At 44.1% G+C, this 21,736-nt stretch overlaps 1 protein-coding gene across 1 annotated transcript in view; it reads left to right on the forward strand.

Moving 5' to 3' along the window:
* Nucleotides 1-21,736, forward strand: part of LOC139255129 (receptor tyrosine-protein kinase erbB-4-like) — a 1,872,364-nt gene that overhangs the window by 1,063,438 nt on the left and 787,190 nt on the right. Inside the window, exons 16-19 of the mRNA XM_070873872.1 lie at nt 3,599-3,643; nt 11,230-11,362; nt 12,762-12,884; nt 13,216-13,314. Coding sequence (XP_070729973.1) covers nt 3,599-3,643; nt 11,230-11,362; nt 12,762-12,884; nt 13,216-13,314 — 400 coding nt within the window. The remainder of the gene's footprint in view (nt 1-3,598; nt 3,644-11,229; nt 11,363-12,761; nt 12,885-13,215; nt 13,315-21,736) is intronic.

Below are 21,736 nucleotides of genomic sequence, written 5' to 3' on the forward strand. Positions count from 1 at the left end.
ACCTCTCATTCTTCTGAACTCCAATGAGTATAGGCCCAACCTACTCAACCTATCTTCATAAGTCAACCCCCTCTTCTCCAGAATCAAACTAGTGAACTACCTCTAAACTGCCTCCAATGCAAGTATATCTTTTCTTAAATAAGGATATCAAAACTGTATGCAGTACTCTAGGTATGGCCTCATCAATACCCTGTACAGTTGTAGCAGCACTTCTCTGCTTTTATACTCCATCTGCCAAATTTTTGCCCACTCACTTAGCCTGTCTATATCCCTTTGCAGATGTTTTGTGTCCTCCTCACAACTTGCTTTCCCACCCAGCTTCATATCATCAGCAAACTTGGCTACATTATACTCTGTCCCTTCATCCAAGTCATTAATATAGATTGTAAATAGTTGAGGCCCCAGCACCAATCCCTGTAGCACCCCACTAGTTAGTGTTTGCCAACCAGAAAAGGACCCGCTTATCATGACTCTCTGCTCTGTCGATGCTAATATATTACCACCAACCCCTTTGTGCAGTAACCTTTTATGTAGCACCTTATCGAATGCCTTCTGGAAATCCAAATACACCACATCCACTGGTTCTCCCTTATCCATCCTGTTCGTTACATCCCCAAATAACTCCAGAAAATTTGTCAAACGTGATTTCCATTTCATAAAACAATGCTGACTCTGCTTGACTGAATTACGCTTTTCCAAATGTCCTGCTACTGCTTCCTTAATAATGGACCCCAGCATTTTCCCAATGACAGATGTTAGCCTAACTGATTTAAAAATAAACTTACCTTCATAGACAGGGTTTTTACTATAAAAATAAGTAATAATATTTTTTTGTGTGTATTAAAACTCTTACGTTGGTAAAAGAAGGCCTTACGCCTGCTTTTACCAGGCATGAGAGTTGGCAGGATACTCACTGGGCAAATAGTCCAAATCTCTACCCGCAAAGGCCCTTCTCCCGGGATGCGTGCGATCTGTCAAAAGACATGTTGACAGATCGCAAGTGTCGGGGTCAGGCGTATGTGCTTCTCGCACCTAAACCCGGAACCTGCAGGGCCTCTTCGGGCACATGCACACATCGTATGCACCTGGATAGGCCGCAATTTTAGGGCCAATGAAGCAGTCCATGCCTGCATGCAGCAAGATCTGGAGAATATCCAGGCATGGGCTGAAAATTTGCAAGTAACATTCACGCCACACTGGTGCCAGGCAATGTCCATCTCCAACAAGAGAATCTAACCACCTCCCCTTGACATTCAGTGGGATTACTGTCATTGAATCCCACCATCAATGTCCTGGGGGTCATTATTAGCCTGAAACTTAACTGTATCAGTCACATAAATAATGTGGCTGCAAGAGCAGGTCAGAGGCTGGGTATTCTGCAACAACTGACTCACCTCCTGACTCCTCAAAGCCTCTCCACCACCTCCATGGCAAAAGTCAAGAGTGTGATGGAACACTCTCTACTTGCCTGGATGTGTGCAGCTCCAACAACATTCAAGACCTCAACACCATCCAGTACAAAGCAGCCCGCTCGATCGGCACCTTATCTACAGCAGCTCGCCAAGGCCTCTTCGACAGCACCTCCCAAACCCACAACCTCTGCCACCTAGAAGGACAAGAGCAGCAGGTGCATAGGAACACCATCACCTCCAAATTCCGCTACACGTATGTATCATTGTTCCTTCATTGTTGCTGGGTTAAAATCCTGGAACTCCCTCCCAAACAGCACTGTGGGAGTACCTTCAGCACACGGACTGCAGCGGTTCAAGAAGGCGGCTCACCACCACCTTCTCAAGGACAATTAGGATGGGCCATAAATGCTGGCCTTACCAGCGATACCCACATCCCAAAATGAATTAAAAACAGACTATAACCCAAACATTCCCAGTCTCAATGCAGAGTGCAATAACTGAAATGCTCCCACTCTGACTGCAAGGGTTTGTGTTGGGTTCAGAGCCACTGAGTGGGGCCGAAATGGGATACAGGCCAATGAGGTGAAACATATTGACGTCCTGCAGTTTATTAAATATTGAAATAAGGAATATTGTGCAATATGTTACAGATAATAATACATTAAGGGTTTAGTCATAAAAAGCTGGCGAGACAACCTCGAGCAATTTAGTGATGTCTAAATCCTGATACATCTTTGGTATTTTCTTCAATCTGTACTCTGTACAATAAAATACATGTTTATTTGTACTGCCAAAATGGCCGCCGTGCTCTCCCCTTTGTTTCTGATTGATCCCCTTTGTTTCTGATTGGTTCCCTTGGAGGATAAGCCACACCCTGAAATTTCACAGGAATGTATAACTGGAACCGCCCATCCCAAGGTCTCACTGACTTTGCAAATTGTAACTCGATCCACCTTGACTTACTGATGCGACAGAGGACAGAGCTCCCCAGAAGACAGCAAGGGCCAGTCAAAGTGCTTTACCCCTGTCCAAGTACATCCCTTTCCCAGTCAAATTGTCTTACCCCACTCAAGTGCATGCCTCCCACAAATGAAGTGCCTTACCCCAGTCCAAGTACATCCCGCCCCTCCCCCCCACCATAGATGGGGCATTGTGTACGGATTATTAACAGGTTTATTGGGTATGAAGTGAATAGTGACAGTGTCATGACTTATGGATATCATCCACTCCAACGATGTCCCTTTAGGGGGTTGGAAGAACGTGATCCATCTTCCCCGAGTTCCCTCTCTCCCCACTGACCGCCCCCACCCGTGTATATCTCTCTCTCTCTCTCTCTCTCTCTCTCTCTCAGCATCTCTCTCTCTTCCCCCCCTAGCATCTCTCTCTTTCTCCCCCCCCCAGCCTCTCTCTCTCTCTCCCCCAGCCTCTCTCTCTCTCGTTCTCTCTCTTGCCATCATGCCCCCCCGCCACCATCACCCCCCCACCACAATCGCTCCCACCTTCCACCACCATCACACCCCCCCCACCACCATCGGCCCCTTCCCGCCGCCATCGTGCCCACCGCCCCCCCCCCCGTCACCATCGGGTGCAGGCCGGCCGGGGGGGAAGAGAGTCAAAGCCTCAGGTCCTGCTGCTCGGCACCACATGCATGGAATGATTCGGCCGGGAGGAGGGGCAGAGCTTGACAGGGGGCGGGGTTTGTCACCTGTCTGTCATAAAAAGTGCAGTACAAATATTTAGTCCATACAATAAATCCAGCTGGAGCTCCCAGAGAGGGTTATTGCATGCCATACTCTATCTGTGTTTGAGTAAAGACAGTTGTTAGGGACTGTTTTGTAGCACAGTGCTGGTAACCATTCAATTCATTGTTCCTAATCACCAGTTCATTCCATACAGATCACATTGTCATTGTCGCTTCTTTGGTACGCTGTCAAAAAAGCTTTAGTTAAGTCTGTCATTTTTGTTCGACTTGCAAGGGTTGGAAGTGATGGGGGGGTGTTTCCAATTCACTGGCAGATTCCCATGAAGGTGAAGTGCCATGTGATCCAAGGCTGTCATTTAACTATTGTGATTGTTACTGTAACATTGCAAAGGTTGTAATTACTCTGTTAACATGACGGTTTTTTTGTTCCTTCCCCCCCCCCCCCCCCCCCCGAATAATGGACTTCAACCTTGCTGTGCTGCAGGTGCACAGGCCCACGTATTCAGGACTGCATCGAGATGATGGATAGGTACTATTGTGCGCTGTCTGCTGCATGCTGTGCTGTACGAATGTTTGCTGAAAGGGGGATGGTATTGTGCTGTGATTGTACCCAGGTGTACAGGCCCGAATCTCCATGACTGCGCTGCTGGATGGTTCATTCCAGCTTCCCACAACATGCTAGGTAACATCCACCATATTCTCATCTCATTTCCTCCCCAACCCCTGTTTTGTGTCTCATAGGATTATTAAATGGTGATGAATAAATAATGGAAATTAAAGCCTTTCGGTGATGATTCCTTTTAAATCATTATATTAACCTACTAATCACCCTGTCACAAGAATGAGATTTTGATGAGGTGTAATCAATGGGATGGACTGGTGGGTCTCTGTCTGCTTGCTCTATTTTTACTATGCGAGCATTTCTTTATCAATCTGGAATGCTGCACTAATAGAATCTGAAGTGTTTCACTAATTGCCCGGGGTTAACTGCTAGAGCCTTGGCTCTTGGCCTCAACTTTGAGAGTTGCTTACATGCGTCTGGTTAAATGAAAACAGGGATCTGATATTTACCGGGTGACATTTCTGCTGGGGAAAATGAGTGAGATTCTTGGCAATGACAGTTTGCTGTAATTACCTGCGCTGCTCTCCAGTACCTCGCCCAGCTTTCTGACCTTTTCCTTTCCTGTACCATGCAAATTCCACGATTGAATTAACACTTGTGTCATTGCAAGGGAATTAAAGCATCTGAGACAGATTCAAGACTGCCTTAATATGCACTGGGTCAACAGTCCTATGGTGATAAACGGAGAGCAGATATGAGTGATTGCTGTGCACACTCTCAACTCTGCTGAAGATAGGATTTCTCTGACACTGATGCAATCCTGACAAAGACAATAGATTCTAATTCAGCTTAACAGCTTTCCTCATGGTGAATATATTTGGAGAGGTATAAAGTCCCAATTCTTATCTTGTTAATGTGCATCCTGGGATGTCCTTCACTGATGCTGAGGAGATCTTTATGTGCATTGTTTAAAAAGTGTGTGTTTTATTTTCCAATGCTGATTCCCCTCCCAACCCCCTCCCCCAATCGGAGCTGTCACATGACCCGGTGCACCTTCAGCTCATACATCACAATCAGTTTTAATAAATTTGCAGCTGCTTAATGCTGTCTCTACTCTGCTCAACATGGTAAGAACACTAAAAAAATTAATCTTAATATAAACATATTTTTTAAAGCAAAAATGCTGACAATGCGTTACAAGGAAATAATTCATTGTTGGGCTTCTCTCTTGCTCAAGTTTTATTGTTCTGCTTTAAAACCATCAGATGTGCTCTAGTTATTACCACACAACTCATTGCCACCTATTATTCAAAATGTTTTTTATTTTAACGCTGACCATTTGTATATGTAAAGATTTTGATCAGTCCTCCCTTTACTGTCTACATGACTTTCCCCTCTTTACTGCTCCCACAAATGCAAAATCTCAATTGTGAACTTTGCCACAGCCAACTTCAGTTGCTGTTAATTATGAATGGTTTTGATAGATTAAATAAGGAGAAACTTTCCAGTGGCAGGAGGCTCAATAACCAGAGGACACAGATTTAAAATAATTGGCAAAAGAAACAGAGCGGAAAGAAGGAGAATTTCTTTTAACGCAGTGAGTTGTGATCTGGAATGCCTGGAAGGATGGTGGAAGCTGATTCAGTAATAACATTCAAAAGGGAATTGGATATAGACTTGAAAAGGAAACATTTTCAGTGCTGTGGGGAAAGAGCAGGCGAGTGGGAGCAATTACATAGCTCTTTCAAAGAGCCGGCACAGGCACGATGGGCTGAATGGCCTCCTTCAGTGCTGTATGATTCTATGATTGACTATTGTGTTTGCCTACATAACAACAATCTTTTTCATCAGAAGTAACTCATTGTAAGTGAAGTAATTTGAGAAGCGATAAGTTGGCTGAGTTGTTCCATAAATGTCAATCTCTTTTTCTCATGCAGAGACAGCTTGGTACAGGCAGACTTGTCCTCACCTTCCCAGCTGAAGGGGAGGATTCCAGTGCTGTGAGGTGCTTCCAATTGCAGAAGTTAATGGAGAACTGACAAATATTCACTTGTTGAGGGCAAACCCTGTGTCAATGACTCTCTAAATCAGTTTCTGCGTCAAGTCCTGTGTATGGTTCGGCCCACCCCACCACCACAGCTGTTGCAATATTCAAATAAATGCCTCACTCTGAGTTATAGTGGCACCGATTCTGATTGATCGTATTCCTGGAAGTTTCATCACCGACAACCACCCCGCTCTCAAGCTCCTGTCATTGGTCGCCCGACATGCCCATCCTTGCAGTAACATCCAATTGGAAAGCGAACAGACTCTTCATTACCCGATTGGATGATTCTTCACTGTCAGTCAAAGAGCCTTTTTTCCTATGTCCAATATTTTTATAACTAATAAAAAAAGAGTTTAAAGAACATGAAAAAAACACAATTTGTTTAATTCTCCTATGATTTATAGAAACAAAGAAACATAGAAAATTGGTGCAGGAGTAGGCCATTCGGCCCTTCGAGCCTGCACCACCATTCAATAAGATCAAGGCTAATCATTCACCTCAGTACCCCTTTCCTGCTTTCTCTCTACACCCCTTGATTCCTTTAGCCGTAAGGGCCATATCTAACTCCCTCTTGAAAATATACAATGATCTGGCACCAACAACTCTCTGCGGTAGGGAACTCCACAGGTAAACAACTCTCTGAGTGAAGAAGTTTCTCCTCATCTCAGTCCTAAACGGCCTACCCCTTATCCTTAGACTATGTCCCCTGGTTCTGGACTTCGCCAACATCGGGAACATTCTTCCTGCATCTAACCTGTCCAGTCCAGTCAGAATTTTATATGTTTCTATGAAATCCCCCCTCATCCTTCTAAACTCCAGTGAATACAGTCGATCCAGTCTCTCCTCATATGTCATTCATGCCATGCCGGGAATCAGTCTGGTGAACCTTCGCTGCACTCCCTCAATAACAAGAATGTCCTTCCTCAGATTAGGAGACCAAAACTGAACACAATATTCCAGATGAGGCCTCACCAAGGCCCTGTACAACTGCAGTAAGACCTCCCTACTGCTATACTCAAATCCCCTAGCTATGAAGGCCAACATACCATTTGCCTTCTTCACCGCCTGCTGTACCTGCATGCCAACTTTCAGTGATTGATGTACCATGACAACCAGGTCTTGTTGCACCGCCCCTTTTCCTAATCTGCCACCATTCAGATAATATTTTGCCTTTGTGTTTTTGCCACCAAAGTGGATAACCTCACATTTATCCACATTATACTGCATCTGCCACACGTTTGCCCACTCACCTAACCTGTCCAAGTCACCCTGCAGCCTTTTCGCGTCCTCCTCACAGCTCACACCGCCACCCAGCTGAGTGTCATCTGCAAACTTGGAGATATTACACTCAATTCCCTCATCCAAATCATTAATGTATATTGTAAAGAGCTGGGGTCCCAGCATTGAGCCCTGCGGCACCCCACTAGTCACTGCCTGCCATTCTGAAAAGGACCCGTTTATCCCGACTCTGCTTCCTGTCTGCCAACCAGTTCTCTATCCACAACAATACATTACCCCCAATACCATGTACTTTAATTTTGCACACCAATCTCTTGTGTGGGACCTTGTCAAAAGCCTTTTGAAAGTCCAAATACACCACTTCCACTGGTTCTCCCTTGTTCATTCTACCAGTTACATCCTCAAAAAATTCAAGAAGATTTGTCAAGCAGGATTTCTCTTTCATATAATCCATCACTGCTTTCCAAATGTGCTGCTATTTCATCTTTAATAATTGATTGCAACATTTTCCCCACTGCTGATGTCAGGCTGATGTCTATAATTACCTGTTTTCTCTCTCCCTTCCTTTTTAAAAAGTGGTGTTACATTAGCTACCCTCCAGTCCATAGGAACTGATCCAGAGTCGATAGACTGTTGGAAAATGATCACCAATGCATGCACTGTTTCTAGGGCCACTTCCTTAAGTACTCTAGGATGCAGACTATCAGGCCCCGTGGATTTATCGACCTTCAATCCCATCAATTTCCCGCCGAATAAGGATTTCCCCTTAAATTGCTCGCAGCTATGTCCTGGAGAATAATCTTTAATTCCAGGAGACTCCAGGGCAATCCTGGAGGAATAGCAACCCTATTCCTACTTCTGTTTGCTATCCAGTGACCTTGTATATGTGTGGACATTTGGATGCGGCTCCCTCTCGCCATCTCCCCTCACTGTCGACCCTCACTTGTAAACAGTGCCTACCTGGACAAGGTCTCGAAGGGAGACAGACATTTGCAGAACTGAACTCCAGTCACTCCAGGAGAGGAGAGGGGAATTCAAAAGAGATTCATAATTATCCAAACAGTAAACTGGTAACAAGTGTGTCTTTGTGACAGACATGGAATTGCGCACAGCTTACCAGATTAATCGTAAACCTCTTAAGTGGAGGTTCATTAAAACATCAAATATTTGTCACAGTAATTGCAGCTATGTGCCAGGAAATATGACATGGTAATGTGCACTGTCACTTACTGTTGCTGCAAAATCTACGGCAACAGGCATTCTATTGAAGAATCCAAACTGTTAGGAACAAGTTGCCTAGGCAACACCATTATCGAGTCTTCTGATTGAATTTCCCGCTCAACGGGTCAGTCCAATAGGGAAGCACCTTCTAGATATGTCATTGCAATTGAGACTCCTCAAGGGCAATCCATTAATGAGCCTCCCCGCAAATAGACCAGTCCATTAATGCAACTCCTCAGGTAATGAAGCAGTCCATGCCTGTATGCAACAAGACCAGGATGACATTCAGGCTGGGCTGATAGATGGCAAGTAACATTCATGCCACACAAGTGCCAGGCATTGCCCATCTCCAACAAGAGAAAGTCTAACCACTGTCCCTTGACATTCAATGGCATTACTATCAACGAGACCCCACCATCAACATCCTGAAAGTCACCATTGACCAGAAACTTAACTGGTCCAGCCTCATAAATACTGTGGCAACACGAGCAGGTCAGAGGCTGGATATTATGAGGTGAGTGTCTCACCTCCTGACTCCCCAAAGTCTTTCCACCATCTACAAGTCAGGAGTGTGATGGAATGCTCTCCACTTGCCTGGATGAATGCAGCTCCAACAACACTCAAGAAGCTCGACAGCATCCAAGATAAAGTAACCCACTTGATTGGCACTCCATCTACCACCAACACTTCCTCCATCACCAGCATACTATGGCTGCACTGTGTACCATCTACAAGATGTACTGCAGCAACTCGCCAAGGCTTTTTTGACAGCACTTCCCATACCCACGCCCTGCACCACCTAGCAGGACAAGGGCAGCAGGCGCGTGGGAACACCATCAACTCCAAGTTCCCCTCCAAGGTCACACACTATCCTCACTTGGAAATATATTGCGTCCCTGGGCCAAAATTCTGGAACCCCTTCCCCAACAGCACTGTGGGATTACCTTCACCACATAGACTACAGTGGTTCAAGAAGGCGGCTCACCATTAATTTCTCAAGGGCAATTAGGGATGGGCAATAAATGCTGGCAATGCCAGCGAGGCCCAATCCCATGAAAGAACATAAAAAAGAGCCTCCCTTCAGACAGACCAGTCCATTAATGAGCCTCCCCCAGACAGTCCAGTCCATTAATGAGCTTCCCCCAGACAGACCAGTCCATTAATGAGCCTCCCCTCAGACAGACCAGTCTATTAATGCAACTTCTTAGATAATGAAGCAGTCTGTGCCCACATGCAGCAAGACCTGAACAACATTCAGGCTTGGGCTGATAAATGACAAGTAATATTCACGCAACACAAGTGCCAGGCAATGACCATCTCCAACAAGAGAAAGTCTAATGACCTCCTCTTGATATTCAATGGCATTACCATCATCAAGCCCCCCAGCATCAACATCCTGGGGGTCACCATTGACCAGAAACTTAACTGGACGAGCCACATAAATACTGTGACAATAAGATCAGGTCAGAGGCTAGGTATTATGCAGCGAGTGTCTCACCTCCTGACTCCCCAAAGCAAGTCTATTAATGAGCTCCCCTCCCAGACACACCTATTTCACTTAGTTGGTCCCTGCTAGATATATCAACTGCTCTCGCCTGCCCAATCCAGTAAAGGGAGGAAAATATATTTAAAAACTATAAAAAGTTTAATCTAAACCAGCCAAATGTAGGGAATAATGTATAAAAATTCTAGTATTTATTGCTTGTCAATATGGTACAATGCTGGTTAGCATAGTAAGATTTTGAAAATTGCCTATCTATGATGCTGCATCATCCCCTGACTGTCATCCTTACCTGTTCCCTCAGCATCTCACAGCCTACTCACCCTCTGCTTTACTAGAAACACAGCAATCTTCTTCGGGTCTCATCTTCCTGCTACTTTCTGCATCTGCACGGGAAGAAATTGGAAATGCTTCTCTTTTCGTCACATTCCTGTGCGAATGCATTGCAAAGGAAAAGTTCAGGACTGAAAGGCCATTTACTCCCAAGTTCTAAATTAAAGTAGTTTTAATTGTGAAGCCAAATATTAATTCGGCTTTGGTTTCCAATCTAGTTTTTTAAACTTCACTTTGTGAAGTGTCGACGCACTATTTGCAGTGCGTGCCGTTGATTGCTGCTTGCTTTGCCTGTTGTCTGAGTTTGGATTCTTTCCTTTTTGCACCCTCTGGTAATAAAATCAGATTACAATGATGGATATTTCTAATTAAAAACAGAATCTGATGAGCTTGACTTTGTGCGCGAGTGGGATTTGCATGACTGGAGGTAGTGCATTCCTTCACAGCCCCATTTCACACCAGCCCTGCCTCATCTGCCTAACTCAGATTTCTCAAGGGGCTTCTTAGATCGAAGGAAGACCCTTCAGAAAGAGTTCAAGCATTCATTATAATTAGTGTTCATTTGTCAAGGTAGAAATATGCTCAGTGCTGCTTTCTCTTTTCCTTCCTTTGACAATCCTTAAAAGCCCTGTTCAGTCATAATTGCAGAAATGGATTTTAAGTCTTATCTAAAATCTAACCTCTCCCCTCCAGTCCCAAGTGCAGAAACACTAACACACACCCTGGAAATCAAGGTTTCACTGACTTTTGTACTAATTATCTATGCATGTGTTTTTCTTTTGAAGAAACAAAAGCATTCAGCCAAGAAGAAAAACTGTGATCAAAGATTAACAATTAAAGTACCTTTCAAAATAAATAAATGTCATTGGAACGCATCAGCAGGCATTTACTCGATTTTTAAAAAACGGTCAAAGCCTTTTAACAAGATAATTGTTGCATCCCATGTGGGATTCCATGCTGGGAATTCTAACAACACCCAATGGGCTTTGCATACAAAATAGATCATAGATTCCCTTAGGGCATTTCCTTCTGATTCCAATGGGTTATTGTAGTTTGTACTCTGTATTCAGCCTGGTGTGATTGCTTGAGGGTGAGTGAATGAGCTTTCAGTTTTTTTTGAGTGAAAATTCCAAACATATTTTGCTGTCACCATTATTGCCCCTGTTGACCCTTGCTGTCCCCCTTTCCCCTTTCTGTCATTTCAATTGCCAGGACTCCTCTGATTGCCGCTGGCGTGATCGGTGGGCTCTTTATCGTGGTCATTCTGGCCCTGGTGTTTGCCGTGTACGTGAGGAGGAAGAGCATCAGGAAGAAACGGGCAATGCGACGGTTTTTGGAAACGGAGGTAAAATGGACTGAAAGGATTTATTTTGCTGAACCCATTTTTGATTTAAAAGAGGAAACTGTATAAATTTTCAAAATACTTTATTCTAAAAAGAAATCCCCAAAAAATATTGAAATAAATTTTTCTCTGGAAAATGGGAAACTTTTGGTCAGTTTTAACAGTTGGAAAATTCACCTTAGTTTCTCACGCACCACCTTGTCCTTTCACCCCATCACGCTCAGCCACCAATCCAAGGCTCTGTGGGTCAACTTTGCAGAACCTGGGTTTGTGACACCTTATGCAATGGACATTCTGATCAATTAGGAGTCAAAGTGCAGATCCTTGCAGCTGAAAGCTTTGATTTTAAAATAGGTCATTCATAATCGGCTAAGTGTCTATCAAATAATTAAGAAACAGTAATGTTCCTTCCTGACTCGTTGCTTGGGTCATGCATGCCTCCCATCCCTGGGTCACCCTCGATCAACAATAGCTTGATGATGTAGGACAAGAGAATTGAAAGCAAACAGAAAGCCCTTATCATCCGCATCGCAGTGTCAAACTTACACAATGTCACCAAAGAACCACATGCTCTCAGTCCAGTCCTATCCCAGATTGCTAGCACTTCAATATAAGCCAACAAGGAATTGATTACAACTCATTGTCTCAATCAACCCAGTCAGGCTGTAACGACCCATCATGGCTTCACTAGTGAGGAAGGTAGTGTTGTGCGCAGTAGGCTGAGTCTATTTAGAAGAGGTACTGATTAAGGTAGTTTGTAATGTGACACACTCATTGACAGTGCTCGGACTACAGTGCCTTGTTATTTAGTATTCATGTGTTGTCAAAGAGGGCTGAATCCAGACCAGTTAGGATTTTCTATTTATCCCAAATCTCCCCTCCCTATCTCTATAACCCATCCAATGCTATAAGTCTCCTCCAATACTCTCTGCATTCGCCTTCCCTTCTCCCCATCATTGATGGCCATATCTTCAGCTGCTTAGGTTCCCCCTGCCCCCCGCTCTGCAATTCCCTCCCTCTCTGCTTCTACAGCTCCATCTACTCCTTTTAGAACCTCCTTAAAACCAAGCCTTTGGCCACCCTCCTAATGTTTCCTTCTTTGGCTCTGCATCCGTTTTCTCCATATGACTCTGAAGCTCCCTGAGGGGCTTTTCTATGTTAAAGGCACTACATGTTGTTGTCATTGTAATGTAGAGTTGTACCTACAGTGTCCCAGTGATCAGTTTCAGAATGGACAATGTTGTCACTTTCACCACTGTCTCCTATCATTTAGAACGTGTGGCAGCCATCAAAGTTACCTCACATTAGTCTGAGTGGGACAAGTGTCCCAGAGGGCAGCATTGTCGAATGTACCACTTATTCCCTCAAGCAATCTCTATTTGCCTTTGCCTTTTGCTTTCAGCTGGTGGAGCCACTAACCCCCAGTGGTGCCGCACCTAATCAGGCACAGCTTAGGATCCTCAAGGAGACTGAACTGAAGCGCGTCAAGATTCTAGGTTCCGGTGCCTTTGGGACTGTCTACAAAGTGAGTACTATTGTCATGCTCTGCCGTAGTAACCCAGAGCGCTAACTCCTATCTATTAACGATAGCAGTTTCTCGAGACTTTGCAATTCCTTTCGTCTCATCAGCTGCCTTCGAAAATTATGATTTAAGGCCTAAGAATTGCACACATGTTCAATTCCTCTTAATGCAGGCTGATCCATCTCAATCTATTCTCCTCATAGATTTTCTTTGTTGTTGTTGATGTTAACTTTTGACAGCTGAGGAAAAACTCCCCCAGCTAGAGCCATTTGTGACGGAAATAGTTTGTTTGTACGAAGCATTTCTCTGAGATGATGTTTTCCATCTTCATCAGGGCATCTGGGTCCCAGAGGGGGAGACGGTGAAGATTCCTGTAGCCATTAAGATCCTACGTGAGAGAACAGGTCCCAAGGCGAATGTAGAATTCATGGACGTAAGTCAATGGCATGTAGCTCCTGATTAATTTTGCAAGTACAGTAATGGAAACAAGGGAAGTGACAGTTATTGATTGTACCAGCGGTGTCAATGAAACAATGGAATGAGGTGTTTCAAATGAAGTTGGAGTACTTAGCTGGAGGTTCATTTACCTCCTATTTGAAAATGATTAAAGCGCCGTGCTAGAAAATGGAGCCTAACCACACGCAAGGCACCAGTCACATCATTGTAGGAGAAGCTCCTAACTGTGAATAATGCATTGCTAATGAATATAATCGGATGATGCAGTTTTCACAGTTAGTTTGGTGAAGGTGTAATTAAGCTAAACACAACAACATCTTTAATGTGAAATCTATTCAAAGATGCCAGCTGAATTTACACTACAACAGAGAGAGAGAGAAAAAAACACCACTGTGCTTCAGCTTGTCTCAATCGCATTACATCTGGGCAGTGCATCTTCATTGTAATCAGACACCATTTACAGTAACTATCCAGCTATAATTTTAGCTTCATCAAATTTTCTATCATTAAAGAGTAAATGCTTTGCAGATCATTACTGCATTCTTTTCAGCCAAACACTATGTGAGGGAAATGGGAAAGTGGTTCCATTCGTCGGTAGCCTGTTACACTGCTGTATCAATTAAAGTTTCAATAATAAGTGACATCTGCCAATAGGATGTGAACTTAAAGACATCATATATAGTATATATCATTACATATATATGACATATTATTGCAGTATATCATAGTATTACATATGCTCCCCAATAGCATATTGGTTATGAGGCAATGTGGACAGAAGAACGACAGAAAGAATGGCTGCGCAGCTTGTTGTGTGGTGGCAACAAATCGTGGAGACTAGTCGACTAATTAATCCGCATATTTGTGCGGGGAGAATAAGAACATAAGAAATAGGAGCAGGAGTAGGCTATTTGGCACCTCGAGCCTGATCCACCGTTCAATTAGATTATGGCTGATCTTCTACCTCAACTCCACTTGCCTTCTCCACTATCACCATACCCCTTGATTCCCTTAATGTCCAAAAATCTATCAATCTCTGTCTTGAATATATTCAATGACTGCGTATCCACAGCCCGCTGAGGTAGAGAATTCCAAAGATTCACAACCCTCTGAGGGAAGAAATTTCTCCTCATCCCAGTCCTAAATGGCCGACCCTCTATCCTGAGACTGACATAGAAATATAGAAAAATAGAAACATAGAAAATAGGTGCAGGAGTAGGCCATTCAGCCCTTTGAGCCTGCACCACCATTCAATAAGATCATGGCTGATCATTCACCTCAGTACCCCTTTCCTGCTTTCACTCCATACCTTTTGATCCATTTAGCCGTAAGGGCCATATCTAACTCCCTCTTGAATATATCTAACGAACTGGCCTCAACAACTTTCTGTGGTAGAGAATTCCACAGGTTAACAACTCTCTGAGTGAAGAAGTTTCACCTCATCTCGGTCCTAAATGGATTACCCCTTATCCTTAGACTGTGACACCTGGTTGTGGACTTCCCCAGTAACGGGAACATTCTTCCTGCCTCTAACCTGTCCAGTCCCGTCAGAATTTTATTTTTTTCTATGAGATTCCCTCTCATTCTTCTAAACTCCAGTGAATACAGGCCCATTTGATCCAGTCTCTCCTCATATGTCAGTCCTGCCATCCTGGGAATCAGTCTGGTGAATCTTAACTGCACTTCCTCAATAGCAAGAACGTCCTTCCTCAGATTAGGAGACCAAAATTGAATACAATAGTCCAGGTGAGGCCTCACCAAGGCCCTGTACAGCTGCAGTAAGACCTCCCTGCTCCGATACTCAAATCCCCTAGCTATGAAGGACAACATGCCATTTGCCTTCTTCACTGCCTGCTGTACCTGCATGCCAACTTTCAATGACTGATGTACCATGACACCCAGGTCTTGTTGCACCTCCCCTTTTCTTAATCTGTCGCCATTCAGATAATATACTGCCTTCTAACCTCACATTATATTGCATCTGCTATGCATTTGCCCACTCACTTAACCTGTCCAAGTCATCCAGCAGCCTCTTAGCATCGTCCTCACAGCTCACACCGCCACCCAGCTTAGTGTTATCTGCAAACTTGGAGATATTGCACTCAATTCCTTCATCTAAATCATTGATGTATATTGTAAATAGCTGGGGTTCCAGCACTGAACCCTGAGGCACCCCACTAGTCACTGCCTGCCATTCTGTATAGGATCCGTTTATCCCGACTCTCTGCTTCCTGTCTGCCAACCAGTTCTCTATCCACGTCAATATATTATCCCCAATACCATGTGCTTTAATTTTCCACACTAATCTCTTGTGTGGGAACTTGTCAAAAGCATTTTGAAAGTCCAAATACACCAAATCCACTGGTTCTCCCTTGTCCACTCTACTAGTTACATCCTCAAAAAATTCTAGATTTGTCAAGCATGATTTCCCTTTCATTAATCCATTCTGACTTGAACCAATCATGTCACTACTTTCCAAATGAGCTGCTATTTCATCTTGAATAATGGATTCCAACATTTTCCCCACTACCAATGTCAGGCTAACCGGTCTATAATTCCCCGTTTTTACTCTCTTCTTTTTTAAAAAGTGGTGTTACATTAGCTACCTTCCAGTCCATAGGAACTGATCTAGGTTGATAGACTGTTGGAAAATGAACACCAATGCATCTACTATTTCTAGGGCCACTTCCTAAATACTCTGGGATACAGACTATCAGGCCCTGGGGATTTATCAGCCTTCAATCCCATCAATTTCCCAAACACAATTTCCTGACTAATAAAGATTTCCTTCAGTTCCTCCTTCTTGCTAGACCCTCGGTCCCATAGTATTTCCGGAAGGTTATTTGTGGTTTCCTTCGTGAAGACAGAACCAAAGTATTTGTTAAATTGTTCTGCTATTTCTTTGCTCCCCATTATAAATTCACCTGATTCTGACTGCAAGGGACCTACGTTTGTCTTCACTAATCTTTTTCTCTTCACATATCTATAGAAGCTTTTGAAGTCGGTTTTTATGTTCCCAGCAAGCTTCCTCTCATACTCTATTTTCCCCCTCCTAATTAAACCCTTTGTCCTCCTCTGCTGAATTCTAAATTTCTCCCAGTCCTCGGGTTTGCTGCTTTTTCTGTCCAATTTATATGCCTCTTCCTTGGATTTAACACTATCCCTAATTTCCCTAGTTAGCCAAAGTTGAGCCACCTTCCCCGTCTTATTTTTACTCCAGACAGGGAAGTTCATCCATGTGATCTTTAAATGTCTGCCATTGCCTATCCACCGTATCATTCTATTCTAGCCAATTCATGTCTCATACCATCGAAGTTACCTTTCCTTAAGTTCAGGACCCTAGTCTCTGAATTAACTGTGTCACTCTCCATCTTACTAAAGAATTCTACCATATTATGGTCACTCTTCCCCAAGGGGCCTCGCACAACAAGATTGCTAATTAGTCCTTTCTCATTACACATCACCCAGTCTAGGATGGCCTGCTCTCTAGTTGGTTCCTTGAGAACTTGGTCTAGAAAACCATCCCTTACACACTCCATGAAATCCTCCTCCACCGTATTGCTACCAGTTTGGTTAGCCCAATCTATATATACATTAAAGTCACCCATGATAACTTCTGTACCTTTATTGCATGCATCCCTAATTTCTTGTTTGATGCTGTCCCCAAACCACTACTACTGTTTGGTGGTCTGTACACAACTTCCACTAGCATTTTCTGCTCTTTGGTATTCCGCAGCTCTACCCATACAGATTCCACATCATCCAAGCTAATGTCCTTCCTTACTCTTGCGTTAATTTCCTCTTTAACCAGCAACGCTACCCCACCTCCTTTTCCTTTCTGTCTATCCTTCCTGAATGTTGAATACCCAGTCTTGGTCACCCTGGAGCCATGTCTCCATAATCCCAATTATATCATATTCGTTAATTGCTGCCTGTGCAGTTAATTCATCCACCTTATTACGAATACACCTCGCATGAGGCATAGAGCCTTCAGACTTGTCTTTTTTACACACTTTGTCCAATTAGAATCTTGCTGACACCTGGTTCTAGACTCCTGAGCCAAGAGAAGCATCCTCCCTGCATCTACCTTGTTTAACCCTGTAAGAACTTTGTTTTTTTAAAGGAGATCATCTCTCATTCTTCTAAACTCGAGAGAATATAGGCCCGGTCTACTCAATCTCACCTCATAGAACAATCCCCCCATCCCAGGAATCAGTCTAGACCTTCGTTGCACTCCCTCTCTGGCAAGTTTATCCTTCCTTCGGTAAGGAGCCCAAAACTGTACACAAAATTCCAGGTGTGGTCTCACCAGGGCCCTATATAATTGTAATAAGACATCTTTACTCTCATAATTAAATCCTCTTGTAATAAAGACCAACATGCTATTTGCTCTCTTAATTGCTTGCTGTACCTGCATGTTAACTTTCAGTGATTCATGTTCAAAGACACCCAGGTCCCTCTGAACACCAACATTTCCCAATCTCACACCATTTAAAAAATACTTTGCTTTTCTATTTTTCCTACCAAAGTGAATAACTTCACATTTCTCCACATTATATTTCATTTGCCATGTTCTTGCCCACTCCCTTAGCCTGTCTATATCTCCTTGAAGCCTCTTTGCATCTTCCTCACAACTTACATTCCTACCCAGCTTTGTATCATTAGCAAACTTGGATATATTTCATTTGGTCCCCTCATCCAAATCATTGATACAGATTGTGAATAGCTGAGGCCCAAGCACTGATCCTTGCGGTACCCCACTTGTTACAGGCTGCCAACCGAAAATGACCCGTTTATTCCTACTCTCTGTTTCTGTCCATTAACCAATCCTCAATCCATGCTAGTATTTTACCCCAATCCCATGAGCCCTAATTTTGTTTAGTAACCTCTTGTGTGGCACCTTATCTAATGTCTTCTGAAAATCCAAATACACCACATCCACAGGTTCCCCCTTATCTATTCTGACAGTTACAACCTCAAAAAACTCTAACAGATTTATCAAACATGATTTCCCTTCCATAAATCTGTGTTGACTGTGCCCAATCTTATTATTATTTTCTAAGTGCCCTGCTACCACATCCTTAACAATAGATTCTAGCATTTTCCCTGCTGCTGATGTCAGGTGAACTGGCCTGCAGTTCTCCGTTTGCTCTCTCCCTCCTTTCTCAAATAGCGGGGATACATTTGCTATCTTCCAATCTGCGGGAACTGTTCTAGAATCGATGGAATTTTGGAAGATAATAACCAATACATCCACTATTTCTATAGCCATCTCTTTCAAAACCCTAGGATGTAGGCTATCAGGTCCAGGGATTTATTGGCTTTCAGTCCCATTAATTTCTAGCTATTTAGGTTTAGTGGATGCCAGAGTTAATTGGACTGGCTGGAAAATGGCAACTGGCAGGAGGCTCGGTAAGCAGAGGACACAGATTTAAGGTAATTGTCAAAAGTACCAGAGGGCAGATGAGGAGTGAGTTGTTATGATCGGGAATGCACTGCCTGAAAGGGTGATGGAAGCAGTTTCAATATTAAATTTCAAAAGGGAATTGGACATATGCTTGAAACGAAAACATTTGCAGGAGGATGGGGAAAGAGCAGGGAAAATGGGACTAATTGGATAATACTTTCAAAGAGCCGGCCCATGCTTGATGGGCTGAATGGCCTCCTTCTGTGCTGTATGATTCTATAGTGATTCTATCAACAAGTGACATCCATGCAGGCCAGAAGGCAGTGGGCTGATTCCCAGTCATGCTGCGTTCGCTGACCTTAGCCAGAGCTCCAGCAGCAGGTGTAGCCTCAGGGCTCCTGGGTTATGGAGTTGGAAGATCAGCAAGGTTCCCAATGCTAATCGCTGTCCACTGCTGCCCGCTGGAAAGTGCGTCTGGTCGGACAACTAGTGAGGGCAGCCTTGGGCTCAATGGCAATGCCCTGAGGGATGGAATATCCTACTGGTGCTCACTTTTAGACTCACACATTATCAGAAAAAGAGCGCGTATGACAGGTGTCAGGTTGAGAATACTTCTGAGAATCAGGCTAAATATAGAAAGCTCAGAGGAGAAGTGAAAAAGGAAATAAGAGGGGCAAAGAGAGGGTATGAGAATGGAATGGCAACTAACATAAAAGGTAATCCAAAAGTCTTCTATAGGCACATAAATAGTAAACGGGTAGTAAGAGGAGGAGTGGAGCCGAATAGGGACCAAAAAGGAGACCTACGGATGGAGGCAGAGGGTATGGCGGAGGTGCTAAATGAGTACTTTGCATCTCTCTTCACCAAGGAAGAAGATGCTGCCAAATACATAGTGAAGGAGAAGGTAGAGGAGATACTGGATGGAATAAGAATTGATAAAGCCGAGGTACTAGGAAGGCTGGCTGTGCTTAAAGTAGATACCAGGACTGAATGGGATGCATCCTAGGACGTTGAAGGAAATAAAAGAAGAAATTGCGGAATTACTGGCCATAATCTTCCAACCCCCCTTAGAAACAGGTTTGGTGCCAGAGGACTGGGTGGAAAGGGTGGAAAGATAAACCCAGCAACTATAGGCCGATCAGTTTAGCCTTAGTAGTGAGGAAGCTTTTAGAACAATAATCAGGGATAAAAATTAACAGTCACTTGGACAAGTGTGGATTAAGTAAGAAAAGCCAGCACAGATTTGTTAAAGGCAAATGGTGTTCAACCAACTTAATCAAGTTTTTTGATGAGGTAACAGAGGGTTGATTAGGGTAATGCGGTTGATGTTGTGTATATGGATTTCCAAAAGGCGTTCGACAAAGTACCACATAAGAGGCTTGCCAGCAAAAATGAAGCCCATGGATTAAAAGGGACAGTGGCAGCATGGATAAGAAATTGGTTAAGTGTCAGGAAACAGAGAGTAGTGGTGAACGGTTGTTTTTTGGATTGGGGGAAGGTATACAGTGGTGTTTCCCAAAGGTCAGTTCTAGGACCACTGCTTTTCTTAATATATATTAATGACTTGGAATTGGGTGTACAGGGTACAATTTCAAAATTTGCAGAGGACACAAAACTCAGAAATATAGTGAACAGTGAGGAGGGTAGTGATCGACTTCAAGAGGACATAGACAGGCTGGTGGAATGGGCGGACACATGGCAGATGAAATTTAACACAGCAAAATGTGAAGTGATACATTTTGGTAGAAAGAATGAGGAGAGGAAATATAAACTAAAGGGTACAATCCTAAAGGGGGTGCACAAACAGAGAGACCTGGGGGTATATGTGCACAAATTGTTAAAGATGGCAGGTCAGGTTGAGAAAGCAGTTAAAAAAGCATATGGGATCCTGGGCTTCATGAACAGAGGTAGAGTACAAAAGTGTGGAAATTAAGATGAACCTGTATAAAATATTGGTTCAGCCTCAACTGGAGTATTGTGTCCAATTCTGGGTACTGCACTTTCGGAAGGATGTAAAGGCCTTAGAGAGGGTGCAGAAAAGATTTACAAGAATGATTCCAGGGCTGAGGGACTTCAGTTACGGGATAGACTGGAGAAGCTGGGGTTGTTCTCCTTAGAGCAGAGAAGATTGAGAGGAGATTTGATAGAGGTGTTCAAAATCATGAGGTGTCTGGACAGAGTAGATAGAATCTCTTCCCGTGGCAGATCGGTTGAGAACTAGAGGACACAGATTTAAGGTCCTTAGCAAAAGAACCAAAGACAACCCTTTTTTATGTAGCAAGTGGTTAGGATCTGGAATGCACTGCCTGGAAGGGTTGTGGAGGCAGATTCAATTGTGGCTTTCAAAAGGGAGTTAGATAAGTAACTGAAAGAAAAAAATTGCAGGGTGCTGGGAAAATGGCGATGGAGTGGGACTAGCTGAGGTGCACTTGCAGAGAGCTGGGCTCGACAGGCCGAATGGCCTTCTTCTGTGCTGTAATCATTCTATGAGCAAAACTACAAAGTCAGGCAAAGTATCGATGGGTGATCAGTGCCCGGAGGGTTGGTAAACAGTGCCTGTGGGATGGGTGATCAGTGCCCGGGGATAAGTAAACAGTGCCCAGGGGTGAGTAACTGTTGCCCAAGGGTGGGTGATCAGTGCCCAGGGGTTGGGTGATCAGTGCCCAGGGGTTGGGTGATCAGTGTCCGAGGGGTTGGGTGATCAGTGCCCGGGGGGGGTGGGTGATCAGTGCCCGGGGGGTGGGTGATCAGTGCCCGGGGGGTGGGTGATCAGTGCCCGGAGGGGTCGGTGATCAATACCCGGGGGGGTGGGTGATCAGTGCACGGGGGATGGGTGATCACTGCCCAGGGGTTGGGTGATCAATGCCTGGGGGGGGGTGATCAGTGCCCGGGGGGTGGGTGATCAATACCCGGGGGGGGTGGGTGATCAGTGCACGGGGGATGGGTGATCAGTTCCCAGGGGTTGCATGATCAATGCCTGGGGGGGGGGGTG

Source organism: Pristiophorus japonicus, chromosome 3, assembly GCF_044704955.1.
Source record: "Pristiophorus japonicus isolate sPriJap1 chromosome 3, sPriJap1.hap1, whole genome shotgun sequence".
Classification (NCBI taxonomy): Eukaryota; Metazoa; Chordata; class Chondrichthyes; family Pristiophoridae; genus Pristiophorus; species Pristiophorus japonicus.